This window comes from Labeo rohita, chromosome 9, assembly GCF_022985175.1.
Source record: "Labeo rohita strain BAU-BD-2019 chromosome 9, IGBB_LRoh.1.0, whole genome shotgun sequence".
Classification (NCBI taxonomy): Eukaryota; Metazoa; Chordata; class Actinopteri; order Cypriniformes; family Cyprinidae; genus Labeo; species Labeo rohita.
In genome coordinates this window covers 6501036-6519032 of record NC_066877.1, presented here as the reverse complement: position 1 = coordinate 6519032, position 17997 = coordinate 6501036, and the positions used below count along the sequence as shown (strand labels likewise).

The following is a 17997-nucleotide window of genomic DNA, read 5'->3' as shown; positions in this document are numbered from 1 at the left end:
GTAAGGACATTGTTAAAACTGTCCATGTGACATCAGTGCTTCAACCATAATTGAATCCTGTTCTGTACAAACACATTTCAGTAATTTATGGGAGTGACATGACAACCATATTCTACAACTGAATTGAAAAATGCAGGTAGTGACAACCGCATTTACAGAAATTCTATGCAGTGTGTGCGGAACTGAACTGAAGAACTAATTTTTAATGACATATTTAAATGCATATCAGAGTTGTGTCTTTTCTGTTTGTGCAAGAAATCACAGGGTACACTTTGACTCATTAGTGTTGCCAGATCTTGCTATAAACAAACAAACAAACAAACAAAAAAACAATAATCCAAATGCATTCTTGTAAATAGCCACATACCAAATTATAGTGCCTTGCACCTGCCTACTTTATTAACTCCATTAACTGGATCTCTTTATGAGCTGAGCCTAAATAATAAACCCAAAGAAGCTTTATAAGACATGGCAACTCTTCAAGGGTGTAAGGAACTCTCCTGCGAAGCAGGCTTTTAAACTTTAACCAAACACGACGGCTTGTCGTTTTTTAGTTAAAATGACTAAACCAACTCCTTGGTCTTTGGTCGCTGTAATATTACTTTGGTTAAAAGCGGATACTAAACATGCGAGATGCCAGAGTGCTGGTATGATTACCATGGTGTCAATCATTGCAGTTTTGAGAGTGAGTACAGTTCCGTTCACACATAAAATGATAATTTAGGGGATGTACTGTCACTGTTTTAAAGGGTTAGTTCACCCAAAAATAAAAAATTCTGTCATTAATTACTCACCCTCTTGTTGTTCCAAACCTGTAAGACCTTCGTTTATCTTTGAAAAACAAATTAAGATATTTTTGATGAAACATGAGAGCTTTCTGAACCTGCATAGACATAAATGCAACCGAGATGTTCAAGGCTCAGAAAGGGAGTAAGGACATTGTTAAAATAGGCCACGTGACATCACTGGTTCAACCGTAATGAAGCTACGAGAATACTTTCTGTGTGCAAAGAAAACAAAATCGATGACTTCATTCAACGAGTTCGTCTCTTCGCTGTCTGTCTTTGACGCATGTTCACGAGAGTCCCACGACGCATGTGTGGTACTGTCATGAAAAGCATGTCGAAGACTGACAGGGAAGAGAAGAAATTGTTGTGTGAATCTGAGATGTGTGATACGACAGACATGAAAGTAGTGACGATGTCTGTCTGACATGCAGCACTGCCATAGATGACTGCGAATAATAGAAAATAGTCGACAAGTATTCTAGAACCCAGTGTAACAAATATTATTGGTATGTTTACCAATATTGGTATGTTTCAGTTAGCTCAGCAAAAGTCTACCTGCAGACTCACTTGTATGTTGAACCTTTTATGTGCTCCATATGTTGCACTAATAGTCCCTCGGTTATGAGGTTCTATTTCAGTTTGGATGCTGTTATAAAGTAAGGCAGCTCACTAGTCGTAGAACAGAGTCGCAGTGTTTCCTTTACACAGTTCCCTGCAGATATACACTAAACAAATGTACACTAGGAGATATGATTGCATTGAGACCTAGCTGCCTTTGTCAGTGTGACTGTAGCCATAGCCCATAGAAGGGCCCTGGGTAAGTACAGTCTCAGTGGAAGCACTCTGACCATATAGCAGATGTGGAGATGTTCAACTTAACTTAAAGGTAGGCCAACATCAGATTCACTCATCTTTTTTTGCCGCTCGGACAGGTGAGAAGCCAATATCCCAACTCAAACAAAGAGTGGAGAAATGTAATTTGCTTGAATGAATATGTATGATGGAGATTTGCAATTGGCAGCTTGACAGAAGTTACACAAAGACACTCTGACACCATATGCACATGAAATACTAAGAGAAAATGTATTTTAGAGTTGTAGTAAAGAAGATGACCGTATAGTTGTTTACTAAACAGTAGACTTGGTCAAATTAATAAATAGCAGGCAACAGTTTACAACTGGATCAAATCTCAATCCTAATGCAAATCCAAAACCTAATGCAAAAACAAAAACGGCACACATACCCATTTCGAACTAAACCCTCAATCAATGTTTGACATCAAACACTCAGTACTTTATTAGTACTTCTCCAGCAAATCCATCATTGTAGACTGTTGCCTTCCTCAGTCCTAAGGAATTGAAACAGCAGCTAATGAGATGTAAGTACAACAGACACGATCAGGAGCCTCTCAGAGAAGTGTTGCGAGGGTCCTGACGCGTCTGACTGCTGGCGCAGATGCTGAGCTCTACATAAATGGCTTGTCTTGTCTGACTTCCTTACCCACCAAAGTTGAGCAGATTACGGCTGTGTTCACCGCTGCCACCAGGCAAAAGGCATGGGACCATTTCTCAAAAGCGCAGCGCAAGAACATAGACATTTGGCGAAAGCAGTGCGAGGTTGGTATTTCTCTTCCCCTTTTGTCATGCTGACTCTACATCAGGGGCCTCAAACTATGGGCCAAGATTGGTCATTTTTGTCTACGGTTTGACCTTAATGTATTTAAAAGCCAAAGTACTCTGTCAATATTTACGCTTGTTCTCTGAAGAAGAACAACACCTGGTTAGTGGCCCCCAGGTAATGTAGTTTGAGACCCCTTCTCTACATGGTACACTGACACGGCAGCTTGTTGTATGGCAGTGTATCTTGTGGCTTTTCGTTGTACAGACTTGTGGGCCCTCACACAGCAAAAACCATTCCAGTTTTCTAGCCTCTGCTCTTTCGTGCGGCAGAGCTCACTCTTTGAAATTGCCACCTAGAAAGAACCTCCATTGCTGCCATGGCAACAGATACTGGCAGGATTATAATGATGCTCATCAGTGATTAGCCTGAATTAATTGTTAATAACTCATCCAATTTGAATTGCCTCTTTATGAGGAAGGAAGAGTGAGGTGCTTGTTAACTTACAATGTGCCTGTATGCATCTATACATAGAATCCCCTGAATTCTTTGGAATGCACAATATGGAATTTCCATATTCGTAATATGGAACGTCACCAGAATGCAAAATTGATGTTAGTGCAAACAGAATACCCAATGAACCTTGAAATGTAAAAAATCCCTCACTGGTGATCGACTCCAGCTGCAGTCTTTCCTCCAGCCATCTGACTTTTTCCACGACTGTATATCATGAGCAGTGATGTGAGGCCCGAAACCTAGTCTTAGAAATACACTGACTGTATTGATTAATTGCTTTAAGTCAAGTCTATGAAAGGATTCCATTTCAGTTCACAGTCGCTAAGAGGTAAGACATCAGCGTTGTGGCAAAGTCTCTGGTGCTGTGAGAAGTGAAAGCCAGTTAAGATGCCACCCCTGTGAAAAGTTGCTTTTAGTGTTTTTGTTGTTTTGTAGCACTGGTTGCAGATTTATCAGATATATTCAATTATTAATACAGGGTTAAGAGTTTCCAGGTTTTCCTGTACTTAACTATCAGGGAGAATCATAGAAATCAAGAATGCTATATATTTCTTGTTTTGCTCAACTTCAAAATAGAGAGGCAGAGGCTAGTTGCACACTTTTGCACATATTTTTTATTTATATTTTATTTATTTATTTTACTTTTTCAAAAGAGTTTTCTATAAAAAAGCCTGTTTCCGGCACTGAATAAAAAAAAAGTTATTTTTATCTAACAATTTTGACATTTTTCTTAGAAATCACAGTATAAAGTCAGAATTGCTAGATATAAACAGAATTCAGGCTTTTTTTCCCCTCACAATTGCACAGACTTACATTTTTATAATTCATGAATGAAAACATTTTGTAATATGATTTTGATTTACATTTTCCGTGGTAATGCAATGTCTGATTTTAAAATGCCTTTCGAAGGATGAATTTTGAGATTATAAGTTTTGAACTGATATATCATTTCTTGTGATTTCTAAAACATGATAGGGAAAAAGGCAATGAATAAAGTCTTTTGTGACAAAGGTCAGAATTCATGTTATGATGTAGATTTTTTAAGTTGCACTCTTGACATATATTAATCTATTACTTTTTTTTACATAATTTGTAACACACAAAAAATAGTTAAATATCTATTTAGGAGTCTTAGACCTTTCCAACGATGTATAGTTTGTCATGATTAGATTAGGATTTATTTGTAATATGGTGAAGTAAACTTAGGCGTCCAGAGGGGACGGTGACAGTTAAAGGGTTAAACCTTGCAATTGTGTTTATATTTCACATTTCTGAGAAAAAAGAATTGCAAGATGTAAATTGCAAGAAAAAAAAAGAATTGTGAGTTGCTGTTTGGCTCAAAATTATAATGTAAACAGTGAAATTCCTAATAGTATTTTATAATTCCAATAATTCCAAAATACAGTAATGTTTCTCTATTAAAACAACAGCGGTTGAGGCAGTGCATTTATTCAGCAAGCACAATTGCAAACATAATAGTCAAGATTTCATGACAGAACACAAACAGGCTGAATGACACTTTCATTTAAGCTGAACACCTCACATGGAGATCACTTGTTTGTTGGTGTCTTCAGATCATCGTTGATGCTTCCTTAATGAGAAGCGAACATGCGTGCATGGTTGCCAGATTGCAAAAATTCAGCAAAACATGGGGCAGAAAATGTACGCTTTTAAGAAAGAAGCTTTTATTTGGGGATTTGACCTTTTGATATCCGGCAACCGCACACACATGAAAGCTTGCATAGTAGAGGGACATATAGCTGTCTGCGATATAATATTATGTCTCCTTTTTTGGACGAAATTAAAAAGACATTTTTGTAGAGTTTTTATTTTTAAAAATACACTTTAGTCTCGTCTTTCATTGTCAGCGATATTGCATGTTGATGTAGTCACAGTTATCATTTATTGAACTTATTGTCTGAAAAATCTTGTCAATGAAGATTTTTTGTTAACGAAATTAAATAACTATTAAATAGTATATCAGATTCTATACAAAAAGATACAAAAAGGTGAAACCAACAACATACTAAGCACTAGATTTTTTTTTTTTTTTTTACATCCAAAGATAAGGTATTGCTTTAGCTAACAGAAACTGTAATTTATTAAAAAAAATAGATGTAGTTTTATGTTCTTGTTTACTCAACAGTTTTACAAAAGTATGATGTTGGGATTTTAGTTTGAAAAATTACAAACATATATATTTAAAATATGTACAGTTTTGAAAACAACAAACAGAATCTCTGCTAGAAAAAAATAAAGAAGCTTTTGAATTTCTGACTCAAAACATTATTATTTGAGAAACAGAGACAACTAGCCTTAGCCTACCCTATTTTGTTGGCCAGAAATTGCTCTTTGTGAATGCAGCCTTTATAAAAGAAATGATAAAAACCTTATTGATTTTTCCAGAATGTCTGGAAATGCCACTGAAAAAGTAATGGATATTCTTTGGTCAAAAGGTGTGGGAACCCTGTAAAACTAAATTGTGAGAATTAGGGAGAAATATGATATCAGAAACAACCCAGAACTCGACTTGTATTCCTCTGATACTACAGCTTTCAAGAAACAGATGAAAGATCAGGCAACACAGTGCTAGAATAAAATGTATTCAATCACAGATAAAGTAAAGCTCAAATGCGCTCCCTTTATAGAGTCAGATCTGCAAGATTTCACAGTGGTGGCATTAAACGTCCTTTGTGCTGATCCCTATAATGGCTATCAGAGGATCAGTGGGCTTGGAAGTTTGTGTAATGTGATTTTTACGCTCCATTTTCAGACCTAGACAAATGAACTTTCACTATTGCACGGCACTGAGACGACAGAGCCTCGGTTTTCCCTCTGGGTTGTATTTTTAAGTTAAAGAATCAATCACAAGGGCCTGGGCTTGCCAAATCATTGCCTGTTTTTTCATCCTGTCAAAAGTTTCCAGGTTCAATTAGAGTATTATTAGAGTAGAACTGCAGAAAAACACCTCATTAGTATGTGTGATTGTCATACATGTTACTGCCACATTCACAGCAAATGGAAGTATAAAAGTGTGTCCTTGTAGAATTACACAGAGCAGAGGAAATGTTAATGTGTGCAAAATATAATCTTTAATCATTCAAGGTCTTGGACAGAAGCCAGTAATGGGATGTGTGTTCGTTTGATTTCTGTATTGTGCTCCATTAGGAATTGAGAAATGCTCACAGTGAAGAGATCATGGGAATACGAAGAGAAGAGGAAATGGAGATGTCAGATGAAGACTTGGAGGAGAACCCCTGCAAAAAGATGAGAATGGAGGACTCGGGTAGGCCTGTGATCAGCCGCTGATTATCATAATTAAGATTCATTACGATACTGAAAGCAGGGATCGACTGTACCGAAAAACAACACAAGACTTGAAGGCCTAACATCTAGTTTATATGCACTGGTTGTGAATGTGCAGTGCAATTAAAATGAACTATAAATCTTCAATAAAGGTCATTGTTATTGGAGAATAAGAGGAATATGCAATGCAGTGCCATAGAGACCTCTGTTCAGTGCCCACGTAATTGCATTTAATAAACTAGCTTTTCTGCTAGGCCAAAATGAACTGCAAACATTTTCACTTGCCCAACAAAATGCATACACTACTGTTCAAAATTTGGGGTAAGGATTAAAGTTTTTTTATGATTTTGAAAAAAATAATAATCAAAGATGCATTTATTTGATCTAAACAGTACAGTAAAATAAGATGCATTTATTTGATCTAAACAGTACAGTAAAATACAGTAATATTGTGAAATATTATTGCAGTTTTAAATAATCTTTACTTAACTTCATTAGGTTTCTTTCAGAAGTCATTCTAATATTCTGATTTTCTCCTAAAGAAACATTTCTTCTCATTGTTAGTCAAAAATTGAGCACTTAATTAAATGTGGAAAGTGTGAATGTTGTTTTTTTGTTGTTTTTTTAGGATTTGTAAATAAATGGAAAGTTCACAAGAACAGTATTTATTTGAAATCTTTTACAACAGAACAGACATCATAGATGTCATAATGTCACTGTCATTTGATCAATTTAATGCGTCCTTTCTAAAAAGAAAGATCATATTCTTTCAAAAAAAATGTACTGATGTCACATTTTTGAACAGTAGTGTATAAATAAATAACAATTCATGAATAAATAATATTTTTTGAAAAAGGCAAATCAGTATTTTTCCCACAAGCCCTCAACCACATCAACAACAGCGGGAAAGTTACTGCCGTAATGCAACACAATGCCGGTGCAAAGATATAGTGCAAAAGGAATTTGTTTATCATTTTTAAATCATGCTTTCAAGGTTATCGCAATTCCACATAATTTCAATAATACATCATATGTCTGCCAGCTAAATATCACAAACCAGTGCAGTTTTAATAAGCGAAGCATTGAAACAGAACTGTTATAAAGTGGCAAGTCGACCAGTTCATCAGTACATCACTAGATATTGACTGTAAATTCCTTGATTTAATGAAAAAAATAACTCGGTTTAATGTCAAACACAATCGCCCTGTTTGTCTCTAATCAAATCAGCTCCTCCATGACCACTTGTATTTATTAGTTTTATTCAAACGGAGCGATCACATCCTTCAGATAACCTTGAGTACAACAGTATTTGTGCTGAGATATCACCATGAGTGATTACACTCTCCTTCCTGCATGTATCCCACAGCAAATGTGATTATGAATGATATTGCTTCAGCAGAGAACGGCGGCAGAAAGTGTCAGGGGATTCTGAGCTCAGCGATATTTCATGACCTGTCACAGCGCACAAGCTCCAGCTCAATAAAAGTAGTATTTCCAGTGGCAGGAAGGAATATCTAATAGTTAAGATTCTCTGTTGACGCAGCAGAGACTCAGCACAGTGACCAAGTTGTTATGCAAACTTCACCATCGATTTCAGCTCTGAATCATAACACTTGCTCTAAAGCCTGCCACGTATATGCTGATTCAACCAGACGGATTGATGATAGAACTTGTCTTGATGCTGCATGTTAAGCAACAGATCATATGTTGCACCTCGCTAGAATAAAAAGGGTCAGTGAGGATCACTTTAAGGTGGTGATACTGGTCAGCTAGTTTAAGCTAGGATAGTCAGGTTCCACCAGCTGAGTCAAGGTGGTCTGCCAGGAACAAAAGTGTAAATTCATCCTATCTATGCAACAAATTAGGGAAGCCATGAGATAAAGACCTTCATTTAAGCTCACTTCTCTATCTCTTCTATCCTGTCTGAGAGCAGTGCTGTCTGCGCAGACGTGTGCTCTGCGGGAAGAAAACGACAGTCTGCGTTGGCAGCTGGATGCTTACAGAAACGAGGTGGAGCTGCTGAAGAAGGAGCAGGGCAAGACGTACCGTACCGAGGAGGATCACACACAAGAACAACAGCTGCACTTCCTGCAGCAGACCATGCAGAACATGCAACAGGTAATATACACATCAGTGTGTTCAGTCTCAGGTCATTTCAGCTGTTCAGAAGTAACACTTTAGATTAGAGAACACTATTCACCATTAGTATTCACCATAAGGATTAGTTCACTTCCAGAATAAAAATTTCCTGATAATTTACTCACCCCATGTCATCCAAGATGTTCATGTCTTTCTTTCTTCAGTCACAAAGAAATGATGGTTTTTGAAGGAAACATTTCAGGATTTTTCTCCATATAGTGGACTTCAATGGGGATCAACGGGTTGAAGGTCCGAATGGCAATTTTAGTGCAGCTTCAAAGGCCTCTACACGATCCCAGCTGAGGAATAAGAGTCTTATCTAGTGTAATGACCAGCCATTTAAGAAAAAAAAAAACAATAATAAAAAATTCTATATTTTTTAACCATAAATGTTCATCTCGCACTAGCTCTGTGTCCATGACTTCATGCATTACATAATCACATTGTGACGTAGACGGAAGCACTGATCCTGTGCTTACAAATGTGCAAAGAAAGTCAAACGCCCTGTACAAAAAGGTAAAACAACAATGTCGGAAGATTTTGAAGTTGGAATGGAATTTTTGAACTAGAGTACACAGATGAAGAACTAACCAAGCATGACCTTTCCAGTGAGAATTATGCAATGCGAGAAGTCGTAGACACGATTTTTTTAGAAAACGACATATCCTTTCACTAGATAAGACCCTTATTCCTCATCTTGGATCGTGTAGAGTCCGTTGAAGCTGGTTTGAAACTGCAATTTGGACCTTCAATCTGTTGATCCCCATTGAAGTCCACTATATGGAGAAAAATCGTGGAATGTTTTCCTCGAAAACCTTTTCTTTTCAACTGAAGAAAGAAAGACACGTCTCGGGTGACAAGGGGGTGAGTAAATGATCAGGAACTGGAAGTGAACTTAATCCTTCAAGGAATTGCTAATTAGCATGCATATTACTAGCATATTGATGCTTATTAGTACTTATAAAACACATATTAATGCATGCCCGCCCCAATAGCACACATACGTCTGCAAGATGTCCGTTAAAGATCGCTTCATCTGATGTGCACAAACATCTGACAGACGTGTGTCAGTTTTACATACATTGTAAATCATAAACATCTTAAAGACATCTAATAAACGTCTATTTGACATCTGATAGGAAACGTCCTATAGATGTACTGCAGATGAGCAAACACTCTAAAAAATATATGTCTTGCAGATGTAAAAACAGACTGTTGTACGTGTGCGTATCACGGCGCACATATTCTAGATCTCTTAACCCTACCCAATACCTAAACATAACTATCAATAAGCAGCAAATTGGGTGTTTATTGTATGAAAACTTTTAGTCAGTAGTGAATGTGTGTTCTCTAATATAAAGTGTTACCATTTTTTTTGTTTTTGAAAGAAGCCAATCAAGTTGGACATAACTTTAAAACAACATACAAAAAATCTTAGCAACAATATAGGTACATTTAAGAGACAATTAAGCAGTTGATATTTTCATAAATTTTTGAAGTAGAGAAAGTTAACTCATGCATTTATCTTTAAATGATCATGTAACTTAAATATTTTTATTAGTGGAAACTTAACCAACTCAGTAAATGTTAACTTGCTAATTAGAGTACATTTACACTAGTGTGTTTTTGTTTTAAAACTCATAACTTTGCAAGGTTATACCTGTCGTTTATACTACTCCAGCGTTTTGGACTTTTGAAAACACTACAGACCCCATTTTAGTTTGAAAACTCTGGAGTTGTGTTTTAGTGTAAATGGAGTAGATGCCCCATTCGACCGCTCCAAGCACATAGACGCATCCACCATCTAAATAATAGGGCATCTACCTACACATATCTATAGTTGTACCTGCATGAATGGTCATGTGACACACGTTTTTGGTTGTGTAGTGTGGATGGGGACTGTTTCTGAAGTGCGGTGAAATGGCAGCGTAGAGGATCTCTTCATTTTAAAACAAAAACACACTAGTGTAAACGTAGCCTATGACTCAGTGCATTAACTAGTATAGTTAATGCATATAGAATGAGTAAGGTCATATAGAACATTTATGACACGGCTCTGTGGAATACTCGATTCTGATTGGTCAGTCACCACATTCCAAGTTTTGATATTCCCGGATAACAACCGGTAAAAAAAATTTATAACAAAGGCTCGACCAGGTAACTGCCTGCATTTATTTAATAAGTACAATTATTTAATGAATTATGTCATCCTGGTATCACGGACTTGCTCTCTTATTTTATACAAATGCAGCTGCTGTCATTTTGCAACGATTGTTTTGTACACTGTAATGGACTATAACATATTTAACAAACTGGTAAGATTTTGAAACATTTTTGTCTTAAATCAATATCTTTTATTGCCATAATTATTTATGTGATGAAATGTTGTTGTATGACTGCACCATGTCCCTTAAACATCTGTCTACTTTGAACTTGCCGCTTCCTAACAACTGCTTTTATAACGGAAGATTTGCGTTCAAATATTTCAACTCAGATCAGTGTTTTATGTCTAATTATTTACTTTTGCGGCAAGAAGCCGTGTAATAAGTGGGATAATAAGCCCTTCAGTCTTATACAACAGTGGGCCCTACGCTTCGCAAACTTTATTCTGCGATAGCAACTGGCTGGATATACATTATCCCTTACTTAACGTAAATCCTACGTCCATCCATCCCAACCCCCCCAGCAGGAAAGGATGAAGCTAATTGGTTGGTTCTTGTCACATGACCCGCGGTGCGCTTGCACATTCTGAAAAGTTAAGATGTTTTTATCTCGATAAGGCGCAAACGCACCTGGAAAAACCGAGCGTGTTGCACCGTGTGCACGTCGCTTCCGTTATGAGTGCGGCTGCCGCTTGCCTACATTTGAAATAACGAACTTGAGCGTGCAAAAGACGCGATATGTGACGCCGGACCACAAAACCTTAAGTAGCACTGGTATATTTGTAGCAATAGTCAAAAATACATTGTATAGGTCAAAATTATCGATTTTTCTTATATGTCAAAAATCATTAGGATATTAAGTAAAGATCATGTTCCATGAAGATATGTTGTAAATTTACTACTGTAAATATATCAAAACTTTATTTTTGATTAGTAATATGCATTGCTAAGAAAATCATTTAGACAATTTAAAGGTGATTTTCTCAATATTTAGATTTTTTTGCACCCTCAAATTCCAGATTTTCAAATAGTTGTATCTCGGACAAATATTGTCCTATCATACCAAACCATGCATTAATGGAAAGCTTATTTATTTAGCTTTCAGATGATGTATTTAAAAAATTGACCCTTATGACTGATATTGTGGTCCAGTATGTGAACAGTCCCTAAGGCTTATTTATTTGATGAAAAATACAGTAAAAAATTATAATATTGTAAAATATCACAATAAAAAAAAAAAAAAAAACTGTTTTCTGTTTGAATATATTTTAAAATGTAATTTATTTCTGTGATCAAAGCTGCATTTTCAGCAACATTACTCCAGTCTTCAGTGAATGCCTTTCCTGTCACTTTTGTTCAATTTAATGCATTCTAGCTGAACAAAAGTATTAATTCTTTAAAATTCTTTAAACGGAAATGTATATTTTTATAGTTGTGAATCTCTCAGTGGGTGGGTGTTAACAGCCTCAACAACTCAACTTCCTGCTGACACTGTTGACTATCCAACAACATGCAGCATGTTTGACATTATTGTCCAGTCATTGTGGGGGACTCATGACTCATCAAGTGACCAATTAGATCAAAACCTTTTCTTTATGTTGTTATTTAAAAATCACAACAAAAGTTGTGGGACATGTGTCCCATGTTTGTCGCACACAGTCCACTCAATCTCAGCCGATGTTGGAGAAAGACCACATCATCACGTTATTGATGTTTAAGGGAGGGCTGAGATGAAAGAACAACCTAAATAGTGTCTAGAAACACCTTTGACACATTCAGACATACGCAAAAGATCAGTGCGTACGTGTTCAGTATGGTGTTCAGTATGCTCTCACGTCAGCGCTCCATCTGGAACACAAACACTCACACCTCCATTAATTAGCTGTCAAATCAGCTTAAATGATGATTGGACACAGTGTTCTTCATGACGCACACTGTCATAGTGCAGCCATTAGTACCGGCTCCACTGAGATCTCTCTCGCTCTCTCTCTCGCTCTCTCATTTTACATTGTGCAGCTGCTTTAAAGGCTTTTATGTACAAGATCAATACTAATGTAAGAAATGAGTATACTTTTTGTGGAAAGACAAAGCTGATATTTAGAATTACATAAAGTGCAGTGGACTGTCATTATTTAATTTAATGGATGGAGAACTTTTTCATTACACTTTAGTTATAGTTTTAAAATTGTTTTATGTCTTATAATATGCACTACTGTTTAGGGACAATACGATTTTTTTGAGAAATTAATACTTTTATTCATTAAGGATGCACTTTCTATTTATCAAAGAATCCTAAAAAAAAAGTATACCCTGATAATAACATGTTTCTTGAGCAGCACATCAGCATATTACACTGATTTCTGAAGGATCATTTGACACTAAAGACTAGACTAATGATGCTGAAAATTCAGCTTTGATCACAGAAATAAATTCATTATTTAACCCTTTTACTGGTGAGTTTAAAATATTCTATCTGACCCCGAGTTTTCATAGGCGACCATTATTTTAGAACGTTCCCGTTGTTGTTTCCATGGCGACGCGTCATGATTGTCGCGTGACACACCACAGCCACTATAGCACTGTATGACAGACGTATTGCTTTTATTTCGTTTTTTTCCTTTTTTTATTAAAAATATTTACACACTTGCTTACTGTAACGCCACGCCAGCAGAGGGAGCCCTCTCCCGAATACTGACTGCACGCTCCCTCTGCTGCTTCCACTTCCACTTCCTGTTTGGCACTACATAAGCGATCACCATGTGCTACCATGTGCGAAGTATTGCCAGTTCCACTGCCTTACCGAGCGTTTACTATTACTCTGTCTGATTACCTGTTGCCGTCTTGCCTTACCTGGATTCTGAGTTTACGGATTACCCCTTTTGGATTTGTTTGACCGTGTGGACTGCTTTCAAGGTTTGACCCCTTATCAGCCTGTTGACTACCTCTCTTTGGATTTCCCCTTTTGTTACGGTTGCTATATTGGACTGCCTTTTCGCTTTTTGACCCACTGCCTGCCTTATCACATTGCTGCTTGGTTTACGTTTATGTTTATCCGCTGTCGGACTGCTTTCCCGGTATTGACCTACTGCCCGTTTCTCTGTACTGTTGCTGTCTGTAAATAAACTCCGCAAATGGATTCTTCTTCTGCCTCAGCGTCCGCTTTACAGAATACTTCGCCTACCATGAATCCAGCGGAAGTTTCCAATCTCCAAGCAGCATTCGCTTATCAAAGCGAGATCCTGAAGAGCTATCAGGAACAACTCAGCAAACTCCAATCCGTCAACGAACATTTAACACAGTACATCCGAGTGCTGCCTCCGCCCACGCCTAAGACGGTAAGCTTCGCTCTGCCTGATAAATTTGACGGTACTGCTGAGTTGTGTAAGGGGTTCGTCCGTCAGGTTAAATTGTACTTTGATCACCAAGGTGACAAATTTGCAACCGAAGAAACGAAATGTGCATTCCTTATGACGCTCCTGACGGGCAAAGCTATTGACTGGGCTTCCGTGGTGTGGGACTCCGATGCACAATTTAAACGCTCTGTTGACTATTTTTTAGACCAGCTTCGGGAGGTGTTTGAATATCCCGCGGGGGGCAGGGATATTTCAACGCAACTAATTAAATTGCAGCAAGGAGATCGCGCTGCTGCTGAGTACGCCATTGAATTCAGAACCCTGGCTGCCCAGAGTGGATGGAATGATGTTTCACTAACAGCTATGTTCTACCACAGCCTCAATCCCGCTCTACAAACAGAGTTGGCCTGTCGTAAGGAGGATTTATCGTTCTCTGATTTTGTCTCTCTCACAGTAAAAATAGATAATCTCATGAGACAACATTCTAAACAGAAGCCTGAAAGAAATCATCCACGCAGACTCCCCACAACCGCATCCTCGTTGTCTTCTCCACCGGAAGAACCAATGCAACTCAACATCTCCAGATTGTCAGCAGAGGAGAGGGAAAGACGTCGAGCCCTCAACTTGTGCTATTATTGTGGAGGGACAGGTCATCGCAGCCTTGGATGTCCCCTTAAACACCAAGCCAACCCCAGGGTAAATATAGACCATTTTGCCTTCCCTAACAATCGTTCTTTCACCCTGCCTATTGTTTTGGAAAATGATACTCTGTCTCTTGAACTCACTGCCATGATAGACTCGGGAGCAGCGCTGAACATCATCAACCGTGCCGTGGTGGAGAAACACAAGATCCCCGTTCAACCTTGTACACCCCCTATAAAGATCAAAGCCATCGATGATGCCCTCATCGGGAAAGGAATCACCCATCAGACAAGGACACTCACCCTCAAGGTCAGCCTGTTACACCACGAATCCATCACCTTCTACGTCGTGGACTCCCCTAAGCACGAGGCTATACTAGGATTCCCCTGGCTCTCCATTCACGACCCGGACATTTCCTGGTATCATGGTGAGCTGACCCATTGGTCTACCTTCTGCCAAGAAAAATGTTTGTCAGTAAAACCCCAACCCTGTTTCACCACAACTATAGAGAGTCCCATCACCCATAAGACTGTTACCATCCCATCCTGTTATCATGACTTGTCTGAAGTGTTCAGCAAGATCAAAGCAACCCAACTACCACCACACCGTCCCTGGGATTGCGCTATCGATCTCCTTCCCAATGCCATGCCTCCTAAAAGTAAAGTTTACCCCCTGTCACAGAAGGAAAGTCAAGCTATGGACGAGTACATCCAAGAAGCCTTGGACTCCGGGTTCATCCAAACATCCACTTCCCCCGCTGCAGCTGGTTTCTTCTTCGTGGAAAAGAAGGACGGGGGACTGCGACCCTGCATCGATTATAGAGGTTTGAATAATGTCACTGTTAAATTCCGTTATCCTCTCCCTCTGGTACCTTCTGCATTGGAACAGTTACGGGAGGCCACCATCTACACCAAATTAGACCTGAGAAGTGCCTACAACCTGATTCGTATTCGGGAGGGAGATGAATGGAGGACCGCCTTCCTCACCACTAGGGGGCACTATGAATACCGGGTGATGCCCTACGGGATGGCCAACTCCCCAGCGGTCTTCCAATCGTTCATCAACGAGATTTTCAAGGACCTCCTCAACAAATACGTCATCGCCTACATTGATGACATCCTGGTCTACTCTAAGACAGAGGAGGAACACGTTGATCATGTACGTACCGTCCTGTCAAGGCTCCTCCAGAATCAACTGTATGTGAAGGCAGAAAAATGTGAATTCCACGTTCACCAAACCTCGTTCCTCGGATATCATATCAGCCATCAAGGGGTCAAGATGGACATTACAAAGATTCAGGCAGTCACTGAATGGCTGAGACCTACCACGGTTAAGGAGCTGCAACGTTTCCTGGGCTTTGCAAATTTTTATCGAAGGTTCATTCGAAACTACAGCATGGTTGCAGCCCCCTTAACATCACTCCTGAAGGGAAAGCCATCCAAGCTAGCATGGACCGAAATGGCCAACCAAGCGTTTGTCTCCCTCAAGGAAAGATTCACTTCAGCCCCCATCCTAAAACATCCCGATCCCAACTTACCCTTCATAGTGGAGGTCGATGCTTCAGATTGCGGCATAGGAGCAGTTCTGTCCCAAAGACACGGTCAGCCAGGCAAATTGTATCCATGTGCATTCTTCTCCAGGAAACTAACTCAGGCAGAGCGTAATTACGATGTGGGGAATAAGGAACTTCTCTCAATGAAAGCAGCTATTGAAGAATGGCGACACTGGCTCGAGGGCGCTACTTACCCTTTCCAAGTAATCACTGATCATAAGAACCTTGAATACATCAAGAGCGCTAAACGCCTAAACCCAAGGCAGGCTCGTTGGGCACTCTTCTTCACTCGTTTTCAGTTCACGGTCACTTACAGACCCGGCAGTAAGAACAGCAAGGCTGATGCTCTCTCACGACGACATGATCCTCCTCTTGAACTACAACCTCCCGAACCCATACTCCCACCTATTGTCATCCTCGCCCCCATTTCCTGGGATATCATGGAGGAAATTCAGCGTGAGCAACAACACGAACCACCACCCTCCGCTTGCCCCGCAAACAAGCACTTCGTACCCAACAACTTACGGAATCGTGTGATGCAGTGGGTCCATTCCTCACTTAGTGCAGGACATCCAGGTATCTCACGAACCCTCCAACTCACGAAAAACACATTCTGGTGGCCTTCCATGAACAAGGATGTAACAACCTTTGTAAAATCATGCTCCCTCTGTGCTCAATCCAAGACCCCCAAGGAATTACCGTCCGGTCTCCTCCAACCACTTCCCATCCCACAACGCCCATGGTCCCACCTATCCATCGATTTTATCACCGACCTGCCGCCCTCCAACGAATTCACTGCCATATTGGTAACTATTGATCGTTTCTCCAAGTCTTGTCGCCTCATACCCCTGAAAGGCCTGCCTTCCGCCATGGAGACCGCTCTCGCCCTGTTCCACAACGTATTTCGCATTTATGGCCTTCCAGAAGATATAGTGAGTGATAGAGGCACCCAGTTCACCTCTCAAGTTTGGAGGGCGTTCTGTAAGCAACTCGACATTAATGTGAGCCTGACCTCAGGATACCACCCTCAAGCCAATGGACAGGTGGAACGACTGAACCAAGAAATTGGAAGGTACCTGAGAACATACTGTAATCGGGAACAACATAGGTGGTCGGAGTTCCTCCCTTGGGCTGAATATGCCCAAAACTCTTTAACCCATTCATCTACAGGTCTCACCCCCTTCCAGTGTGTCCTGGGGTTTCAACCGCCGATGTTCCCGTGGTCCGGCGAACCCTCCTCAGTCCCAGCAGTCGATGACTGGATAAGGCGTAGTGAGAGGGTGTGGGACAGTGCCCATGTTCGTCTCCAGCGGGCTGTCAGAGTGCAGGAAATGCAAGCCAACAGACGACGCCGCCCACACCCTCCCTACCAACCTGGGCAACGGGTCTGGCTCTCCACTCGGGACATCAAGCTGCGGCTGCCCAGCAGGAAGCTCTCCCCAAGGTATGTAGGTCCTTTCAAAATTCTACGAAGGATTAATGAGGTTACCTATCAGTTAGAGCTTCCTGCTAACTATCGTATCTCTCCCTCTTTCCATGTCTCCCTCCTGAAACCGGTCCACCCGGACGCTGACCCCGGCCATGAAGCCCCAGAGCCGCCACCACCCTTGGATATTGACGGGACTCCCGCATATCAGGTGAACGAGTTGCTGGACTCGCGCCGTCGAGGGGGTCAGCTCCAGTATTTGGTGGACTGGGAGGGGTATGGACCCGAGGAGAGATCGTGGGTGGCCGCCCGCGACATCTTGGATCCTTCACTCATTGAGGAGTTTCACCGAGCCAGACCCGACCGACCAGCGCCACGACCACGGGGGCGTCCACGTCGAGCTCCAGGAGTCGCTCCTAGGGGGGGGGATTCTGTAACGCCACGCCAGCAGAGGGAGCCCTCTCCCGAATACTGACTGCACGCTCCCTCTGCTGCT

The 17997-nt window shown here is 40.2% G+C and overlaps 1 protein-coding gene across 3 annotated transcripts in view; it reads left to right on the top strand.

Annotated features, from left to right (window-relative positions):
- enox1 (ecto-NOX disulfide-thiol exchanger 1) overlaps nucleotides 1-17997 on the top strand; it is a 136982-nt gene that overhangs the window by 104384 nt on the left and 14601 nt on the right. For all 3 annotated transcript variants that reach the window (XM_051118923.1, XM_051118924.1, XM_051118925.1), the window contains 3 exons: nucleotides 2298-2404; nucleotides 6090-6207; nucleotides 8161-8345. In XM_051118923.1, coding sequence (XP_050974880.1) covers nucleotides 2298-2404; nucleotides 6090-6207; nucleotides 8161-8345 — 410 coding nt within the window. The remainder of the gene's footprint in view (nucleotides 1-2297; nucleotides 2405-6089; nucleotides 6208-8160; nucleotides 8346-17997) is intronic.